This window comes from Puntigrus tetrazona, chromosome 3, assembly GCF_018831695.1.
Source record: "Puntigrus tetrazona isolate hp1 chromosome 3, ASM1883169v1, whole genome shotgun sequence".
Classification (NCBI taxonomy): Eukaryota; Metazoa; Chordata; class Actinopteri; order Cypriniformes; family Cyprinidae; genus Puntigrus; species Puntigrus tetrazona.
The window spans coordinates 29,106,484-29,116,684 of record NC_056701.1 but is presented as its reverse complement, the minus strand read 5'-3'; the positions used below and the strand labels follow the sequence as shown (position 1 = coordinate 29,116,684).

At 40.1% G+C, this 10,201-nt stretch overlaps 1 protein-coding gene across 1 annotated transcript; it reads left to right on the top strand.

The window, feature by feature from the left end:
* Positions 1 to 7,623: 7,623 nt before the first annotated feature.
* On the top strand, positions 7,624 to 9,510 carry socs3a (suppressor of cytokine signaling 3a). The gene is made up of 2 exons (XM_043233283.1): positions 7,624 to 7,783; positions 8,073 to 9,510. Exon 2 carries the CDS (start codon positions 8,136 to 8,138, stop codon positions 8,763 to 8,765), a length of 630 nt encoding a protein of 209 aa, XP_043089218.1. The 5' UTR covers positions 7,624 to 7,783; positions 8,073 to 8,135; the 3' UTR covers positions 8,766 to 9,510.
* The last annotated feature ends 691 nt before the right edge of the window (positions 9,511 to 10,201 follow it).

The following is a 10,201-nucleotide window of genomic DNA, read 5'->3' as shown; positions in this document are numbered from 1 at the left end:
ATTAATGCATGTTAAATACTGTAATGTGTTGCTGTAATAGTGATGCTTCTCTCAACAGGCAGCAGCACTAATGGAGGGTGGCTTAAAACAAGTACATGCGGTATATCCTGCCCACTTTTAACCTGCATCACTGGCCCCCAAACTCTGTGAGGGTTTCCTCCTACAGGAATGAGAAGCTGAACGGCAGCCAGCGCGTGTTATTCATGCCAGCGTACTGGAAATCGGTCGAGGGGCCGTGAGACGAGCATGAGTTTCGCGTCTCGTGCAGCAGCTGGGACAGATATGTCAGCTTGCGGGATTCCTCGTCCCCTCTCCTAAATAGATCCATGTGCGAACTCACAGGCCGCCAATTAACTACAGCCTGTTTCCCAGAAGAGAGGAGCTCCTCCCGCTCTCGCTCTCACACACTCCTGCCTGAATCAGCAACAGTGGATCACACACACACACACACACACACGGAGAGAGAGACTGCTGTAGAGATATTATTGTAGGCTGAACTCACAAAAGTGGCTTGTTTTATTCTACACTGGATGCATTGTGGGAATAACAATAAAGACGCTGCTGGAGTTTCTTGGAAACCCAGAGCATAAAAAGATGGTTCGCATAGCCAAGACTTGGGTCTGCGATACCTGCGGAGAACTAGCCGTTAGCATTCCCGTTCACCAAAATATAGGCTGTGTCTACTTTTCGGTGCTTTTTAGGGTCAGCCGGATGAATCGCAGAAGCAATTGAATGTTAAAGTTCATCGACGTCTCTCTTCCTTATTGCGGACACTTGCACTTTATGTTTATGATGAGAAATGACTTAATGGCAAAAAATATTGCTCTGTTCTGACCTACATTAACTACTGCTTACATACACCTCACCTATAAACCTACATATAACCGTAAGTTAATGGAGAACTAATAAAACCCATAAAGCCAAAATCTAACATATCACTATGTGACCTGAGCAACGATGACTTTCGGAAAGTCAATAAAACATACAACACTGTAAAAATGATAGCTCAGTTGCCGGAGCATTAAAGTCAACCTTAAAATAAGGACTTCTGCAAACTATTATACAATTGTGGATGTAGGTGTTGTGTAAGGTCGGGCGAGGATTGTCAGTTTCGCTAGAATCATGTTTAGCCAACCAAGTCTCTTTGTGGTTTATATGGAAATCCTCCTACATTTTTCCTCATAAATAATGGAGAATATGATTCGTAACATTGTAAATATGGATATTTGTCTGATGCAAACACATCGATTCGCTTCAGAAGGCCTTTTTGAAGGGTTAGTTCACCCCAAAATGCAAATCAGTCATTCACCCTGACGTCGTTCCAAGACCTTCATTTATCTCCAAAACACCGATTGAGACATTTGATATGATATTCAAGAGCTTTCTGACCCTCCATAGACGACAAATGCGGTAAAAAATAAAGTAAGGACATCCTCACAGTCCGTGTGACGTCAGTAGCTCAACAGTAATTTGCGTAAGTTATAAGAAGAATAAGATAAATGATGGTGAGTAATAATGAAAGAAATGTAATCCCTGGGTTGAACTATCCCTTTAACCCCCAGAGCCATGTAGAGCACTTTTTATGATGAATGGAGGTACATGGACTTTATTAAGCTATTGAATATCATCAGCCCTCATTCTACGACAATATAAAGCTTGGAAAAGCCCGGACATTTTTTATTATCTGATCCGTAAGATCGCATACACCTAGGATTCTTTTAGGGCGGGTAAATCAGGTCATTTTCTTTTCTGGAACTATTCCAGAAGCATTGTAGCTCAAAATGAACGAAAGTTAACAAACATTTATTAAACTGAACTAATTTGAAGTAGCTCGTTTCAACAGCAGCAGCGAAATATAGCTTGTTTTTTTAAGCATTTAGGCAATTTAACATTATTTCATTATTTAAAAAAACCAACGTATACAAGTTCTTTATAAAGTTTTAAGTTAGAAATTGTTCTGGTATCCCCGATTGCATCATGTAAAAAGTTACCAGGTTTACTATCATTTTTACCAATATGTCTATAATCTCTGTCAACTTGATCCGTGTAAATCTGGTTAACCTTGGTAAACCTTGGCTTCCGATAGAAGCTGTTCCCCAGCAAGTCCTAAAACAGTCAAAGTCAAATTATAAAAATGGGGAAAGAAACTGAAATGTTCCTGTGATGCTTTATACTGAACAAATAATTCTTTCGACTCCATCAAAGGTCGCTAACAGGCTGAACAGATTGTTTTAAGTTGGTATTGTTGGAACAGATTGTTCCGTCTTCTCTTGAACTCTTGTGACTGGGAGACTTGGCGTGCTTCCAGGGGAGGCCGGAACTCTCTTACGAGTGAAGGGATCAACAAGGAAGTGGCGCGAGATAACAGGCCTCAGCCTGCTCCGGCTCCCTTGTATTTAGGGTCAAGGGATATTCATAAGAATAAAGGAGCTAAAGGTGCGCAGAGAACAGGGAAACCGTGTGAGCCCAGGCTGAAGTGGTTAACCGTCAAATGCCTTCTTGCTGAACACTGCTCTGCTGTTCTCACTGGACTGAAAAAAAAGAGGCATGGAGGAAGTCAGACGTCAGCCAGAAACCATGGAATGAAAAGATCTGAGAGAGTCCGGGCAGAGAGCTTCAGACCACCCAGCGCCTGCCGTGCCTTCTATTCTCTGTGTCGTCTCGCAGTCAGTTAGCATTAGCATGTCGCTATAATATAACAAATTAAAGCATCATAATTTACGCAGAGTTGACTAAACACGTGTGTACACGTGTGTACATAGAATTCCATGAAATATCTCTATTTACCCAGCCGACAAACTCATGTGGGGCCCGGGAGGGCGGCCGGTTTCCATGAAGGCCCCGCATGGGTGAGCCCAGATGAGTTAATCAAGTGAACACTGCTACTGTAAGTGTGCGTGCTACAGAGTGACCAATAAGACTGAGGCAACGCTGCAGTTCAGTGGATAATTAGTTTGACTATGCATATAATGTTCAATGTTCAAAGGAGTTCTTGGGAGGTTTTGAAGGCACAAACGTGTCCACCAAAAGCTGCCACTGGAGGGGTACTTTTGCATATTTGTGCCTAAATGTCCATTTTGGTACCATAAATGTACGTATAAGTACTAGTGTATATATTTGAACCTAATAGGTACAAAGTGTACCGCCCAAGTGATAGATTTTGTACCTTGAATTCTGAGAGTACAGGCAGAATTTTTATTATATCAGCTGCTGACCAAAACATATTATATGTTATATCGTTATATATAACAAGGTATATAAAATGGCTGTGGGCTTAATTGCACCCTTATACAAAAAATATATACCGGTAGATTGACTTATTTTTATTTGATTTTACTTCCCAGGAACCAGAAGTAATTGGACAGTCGACTCAAGATTTTTCATGGACGGATGTGGGCTTTTCCTAAACGAGATTCGCCGTGGATTTCAGCGTAGACGCACTCTACGATCAAATCTAGTGAAGTGTGTTCTTCTCTTGGCTGGATGTTCTGAAAGGGTTTGTTCTTGACCGTAGAGATGATTCTCTCAGCCTTTTTATGCTGCTGAGCGTTATTTTTACTTTATTTGAATGTGCCAAACTGCTGATTTAGCTGCTCCTAAAGTATCTCTCTGATCTGCTTTGATGTTGAAGATTAACAACTGTCTCTTTCACTTAAATTGAGCAACAGCTTCCGAATCCAAATGGTACAGCAGAATCAGCTCCAGATCTTTTACTGTAGACAAGTCTAAAATCAAGAAAAAGACTTCATGGGAGCAAAAACAAGGCCAAAAACCTCAAAACAAGCCAGACCACTTTTGGAAAAGCATTCTTTGGATGGCTGAAAATTTAGAACAACCTGTACAAGAATGACGGGAAGGAAAAAAGTGTGGAGAAAGCCTGTAAAACATGCGGAGCAGGGAATGGCTTCCAGGCAAATTCAGCAAAGTTGATCAAACGGCGCTTTATACTGTCTGGAAAAAAATCTAAAGATAGGGCACAGCATACTGTATCATGTGTGTCTGAACTAAAACTTAAATCTCCAGTTCTCCCTATGTTTCATTTTAATTCTATTCTGGTGTCATACAGAGCCAAAATTATGTCCAAATATATTAACCTACGCCTGTGTGTGTATTAATTAACGTTTCATTGATTGTACTTTTCTTTCTTCTGTGCTACGCTTTAAAATAATTAGCTAAACAAACATTTTAAACAAATGAAGTTAATCTTCTTCCTCTCTTTCTGAAAGGAAACGAGGCAGCCGATAAGCGTTCTCCGCATACCATACTTCCTTACAGAAAACTATTATCATGTCCCGATTACGCTGTCCGTTGGTTAACAAATAGCTTTTCATCACCCAATTATGTGTAGGTGTGTTTTCTTTCCCGGCCCAGGTGTCCGTCGTTCCGCAGTAAGCTTTTGTTTCCCTACATCCACAACACTGCTTGACTGAACGCGTCGAAGCGTCAGAAATCACATGGCTTAAACGAACCAGGCTCTTTTCTTCTAAAACGAAGCTCACCACCATACCGTAGAAAAGGTTTCCCCCCGCCGACACGAATCATGATGAAACACAGATGGTACACAGGAAACCTCGCTACGATCTTATCAACACAGAAGTAAAAACTCTTATCAAGTTCCCGTGTAACGTTCTACTAATTTTGATTAGAAGGCCAAACTTACCAAAATGCGCAACGTTACTAATGCGCTTAAGGAAGCAGTGGTTGCTGGGAATTCTCATTTGCCTGCAGGGAGCAGGCTAAACTTCTAAAACAAGGAAATAAGTGACTTTATTTGATCCATATTACAGTATGCCATATATATATTGCCTACAGTTAATGCTATGATATAATTAGTCTATAACAGGAATTCACATTGGCAGATATCGCAGGGTTTTTTTCCTGCACACAGTAAAATATGGTCATAACTGACTACATTTTTGTAAACATTAAAAGGTTTTATGTAACTGAATGTGTCTGCTTCAATAAAGGATTATGGTTAGAGTTGTGTTTAATTGAATTTAAATTCATTATTTTATTTCCTTGTATTTTTACTTTATTTTAGCTATTGCACTATAAAGTCACTTTGGATATGATGGTCACTGCATTAATATTTTTGATAAAAATTCATAATATGTTCAGATGAATATGGCATTAGTGTTTTATTTTTGTGGTAATCAAATACACTTTAGAATAACTGTCATGTGAAACCTCTAACTTCAAATTGCATAAAATCAGCATATAATTAATAATTAAATAAATTATTTATTTATATATATATATATATATATATATATATATATATATATATATATATATATATATATATACACACATATATATACACACACACACACACACATATATATATATATATTATATACACACAGCATTCCGAATTATTATGCAACTTCACATTCTAGTCGTATTTTTTTTCCGAAGAACATTTTACCAATCCCAAAATCCCAATAATTGAATAATGGAATAATAGAATTAGCAAAGTTAAGGAATGACCACTGGCCAGCAAAATGCTCATTGGGTCAGCACAGTCAGAAAAAAAACAGGTGGAGAAGAAAAAAGGCAATGAATGTCAAGAATTAGGTGAGAAACCATTTGTGCAATTATTTTCCAGAACTGCAGCCTTCCTGGAGTCTCCACAAGTGTGATGTTTCAGGTTCTCAGAGACTTTGCTTGGGTTCAAAGTCCTACAAATTGACCCTCGCTTAATAAGAACAACATGCTGAAGTGTTGTGAAATCTGTTTTTATATATACATACGCACACTGTATATCTTAAAATATGGAAACCGTTTTCCAAAATACGATCAGGAAGTACACAAAGACGGGAAGAGGAGTAAATATTTCCAGAAGGACAAAGTTTACAGTGAGCATACTGCTGAAGCTTGGTAGAATAACTGTATATAGGAGCGCAGAATAAGCTTATGCATTTCTGATAAAACGGGGCTCTTGTTTTTGTAGAAACAGGATAGTTTCTGGATAGTTTACAAATTGCACAGCAATTTCACCTCCCTTTACTTGTGAAACTGCAGAAGGGGAAATCTGGAAGTAGAAGAGAAAATACTTCAGATTTCCAGAGTGCTGTGACGAGTCAGAAAGACGGCATTTCTTTCTTAATGCGAAATTCCTAGTAACGACAAAAAACACACAAATATGAAAAATACCCCTCCCAAAAAAAGCCTTTCTATTCTATTCATCTCCTACACTATGCAACCGTCTGAGTGCTTTCACAAGACGAACCAGACAAAGGCCAGCCCAGGTTTAGCAAAACTAAGTCTTGTTTAAATACAGTAAAAACTCTTCCTGGATCTTATAACAATTATCAACATTATATATTTGCTCTGAGCAAATGCTATGCACTGACTTTATTAACATATTATTCACGTTCTGGGATGAGCTGTGTCAACAGAAAACACAGCCAAGTAAAACAGATAGGTTGTTCAAGGTATTTGTACGTATATGAGGGTTAGCAGGAAAACGTCTCATGCAGATGATACCGCTGATACCGATAATGCGTATTGTTGTATTCGCTTAAAATCGTGACATCACTTTGCATTGCTTTTTATGCAAACTTTCTGCTTGAGAAAGGCGCGGAAAGTCCAGGCCGGTGTTTATGGAAAACTGACCGGCAGCACAGCTATATTCTGTCCAGTTTCTAATAAACCCCACAATGCGTTTTTTTTTTCTTTTCTGTTCCTTTTTCTCAGCCAGGCGGACTACCCTTACTTTCACAGTCATTTTAGCTTGCATTTCTGCCTCAAGACATTTTGACAGAGTCGGCACTAACACACGCCATTCCATACCGGTTTCTCTCACTGTTGACTTCTGGAAAAGGATTAGCCGTTTATGATTTATTTGGTAATGAGCGCTTGTATGAAAAGCTTATAATTACAGGCAATTTTGGGAAGTGTTTAAATAAACTGGAAAATATATTTCTTCCGTCTACAAGTCACCTGATTCTGGCTTATTGCTGTTTTATCAATTTTTTTTTTTTTAAATCAACTTGCATTTTATGTCAATATTTGGCCGACACAGGCTTTCTGGAATCCACGGTGAATTCCTTGTGTGTTTGTGCACACTTGGCAAATAAAGCTCATCCTAAATCTCATTACGTCTGCGTTGTTTTAATTGATTTTAATAATTACTTCAAGTTTATAAGGTGCGCTTTGAGCTAATACGTTTACGCATGCTAAAGTTAAGCCGTTAACGTTAGCGCCTTCTTGTGGATGAAAGCGTTAATACTAGCTCATGACTAACAGGAAAGTCAAATCAATCGTGTCGTAGCTTACTGGTCGAATTTCATTCAGTGTAGTCATGTTTCTGGGCACAAACATGTCAAAATACCGTACGTTTGGTGTAAACTGTATCAGCTAAACGGGCGACGGTGTAGAACACGCGGATTAGTTCCTGAACAAGCGCTTAGAATTCGCGATATAGAAACGGTTGCTAGGCGATGATATCTGTTCGTCAACACTAGGGAGGTGTGTGTTAGGGAATACGTTTACAGTAAGGCGCTAGATCTGGAAAAGCTCAGAGGGGGAGGGGAAGAGCATTCGTAGTACCAGGAATAGTATTACTGACAACCTACCCTTACTGGAACCCTAGTGAGGGCGGAGCTAAACTAGAACACGACTAGGAGGCCACTACAAATAACAGAGAAGTCAAGCACGGCGAGAGTGAAGAAACACTAACTTCTCTGAGCAAGACACGGGAGTTCACGCGCTCGGCCAAAGTAGAGCTTTCTGCTTTGGATATTACAAAAAGTTCTCATCTCCCAAAAGAGAGTCAAAGGTAAGAAGACTTTCAGAATCTTTTTTTTTTCTTTTTCTCCTTTTTAAAAGAATTGATAAAGTGCTTTATATGCTTAGGAGTGACAAATATGCAGGCTAGATTTTTATGCATGAAGGAGTAATGTCAACAAATGATAATCTTATCAAAGTTAAACTAGTTTTATGCTAGACTAAGATATCTTTATTAGAAGCATCACGTGCCTTAGTTTGACAACCGGCTTTTACCCACCGTGCTCGAATTCGTGTACGTTTTCTGTGGTACTAATGTAAAATCTTTCTTCTGATGCCAGCTTTAACTCTTTCGCTGCACACTGCGTGGGATTCCCAGCAGCTGGAGGTTTGTGTGAAGCGCCATGGTCACCCACAGCAAGTTTGACAACGCAATGAGCAGCAGCCTGTTTGACGCAAGCATGCGGCTGCCGTCTCACCGTTACAAGACCTTCAGCTCCAAGCTGCAGTTCCAGATGGTGCAGCACGCCGTGAGGATGCTCCAGGAGAGCGGCTTCTACTGGGGCTCCATCAGCGGCAAAGAGGCCAATCACCTGCTCAACTCAGAACCCAGCGGGACCTTTTTGGTTCGGGACAGCTCGGACAACCGGCACTTCTTCACGCTGAGCGTCAAGACCGAATCGGGCACCAAGAACCTGCGGGTCCAGTGCGACAATAAATCTTTCTTCCTTCAGACGGACTCCAAGAGCATGCAGTCCGTTCCTCGCTTCGACTGCGTGCTGAAGCTCGTCCATCACTACATGCCCTCGTCCAAAAGCTCTCTGTCCTTCGGGAACTCCAGGAACTCGTACTACATCTACACGGGGGGCGAGAAGATCCCTCTGGAGCTGCTGAGACCCCTTCCTTGCACAATGTCCTCCCTGCAGCATCTCTGCAGGAAGACCGTCAATGGACATATAGACGTTTCCAGCAAAAGAGAGCAGCTGCCTCAACAGCTGAAGGACTTCTTGCAAGAGTACGATGCTCCCATTTAAAGGGCTTTGGTTAGTGAAGCAACAAAGCTAGCTTTTTTTGTTTTGGACCGAGAAGTATTGAGCTGAGTACGAGGAGTTTGCCAGTACTATCACTGATGCATTCTTATGTGACTGATTTTGAAGCAGCATTCTTGCCGTAACGGTCTCGATGAATGGACGTTTGTACCGTTTTCTGGACCAGTGCCAGTATCGTAGCCCGCTGCTTGGGCGCCAATCACTGCCTCTGCACTGCCCCGAATCTGTGAGCTCCGCCAAGCAGCGAGACAGCGAGCCATTTAGCAGAAATCAGCCGCCGCCTTCTTCCAAGTAAATATTTGTGCCTTTCAAGGGGAAAAAGGAAGAAGCGAGCAACAAGCCCAGCACTGAGGCATACCACTGAAAAATTAATTCTGGAGTCAAAGAAGGACTAAACACAGATTGAAATGGACACGTGTCGGTATTCTGCTTGTACTTGAAAAAGCCACAGTTTGGAACAAAACGTCTTTCTTTTTTTTTAGCGGTTCGTGTCAGGAGCAGCTCAAAGCAGACTGCTCGTCATTGAATGTATTAACACGCATGAGTGTTTTGTGTCTACAGATCACCCATGTTTTACCTTGATGCTGTTTACATTAATGAATACGAATTTAGATCGGTTATCTTTTATAAAGACATCTCAACCATGTTTTGATGTTACGTATTTATATTTATAAAAGCAAGAAAACATTTCAGTAATTTATTAAAGAGGACTATTTTTTCTAAAAATGAACTCCTTGTCTTTGGGTTTTTTTTCGGTTTCTCGCAAAAGTTTTGCCTCAGATGTACGCTGAAAAGGTCTGAAATGGTTCGAAACGCGGATGAATCAGAGTCGCCGGCGCCTATGATTCAGTTTCCCTGGAAGGGTTAAAGTTGATTCAGAGATATTCACTTTAGTGAGCGGGAATGTTCCTCCCCTCACGCTCTCTGACAAGGCTCTTCCAGGAAGACTGATATGAGGAAGCTCGGGATTACGGTCAATGTTTTAAACGGTATTTAAGAGAACAACTTCGGCGAATAATTCATCCTTAAAGTACGTGATCGGATTCTGTTTAGAAAACATTTTTAATATAACACCTCAAGCCAAAGGCTCATAACTTCTTGTTGATTTCATTATTACCATTTTAAAAAAAAGTCAAAAATACGATAACAGAAGTCATTTTATATTTTATCGTACATCTATGCCACACACTGATTTTCCTTCACGCTTCACTAAAACAAAGCAAAACTAAACAAAACGGATCAATAAAAGTCTAATAAATACTAGTTTAAGTGAAAGTATTTTATTACAGAAATTCATGCACAGAAAAAGTTTCTATTAAATAAAAAAAAATTAAACAGGCCAATTATGGTAAATATTAATACAATAAATGTTGAGTTCTTTTGCTAGTATGGTAGCAACAGCTGATCTCTCTCTCGCTTTC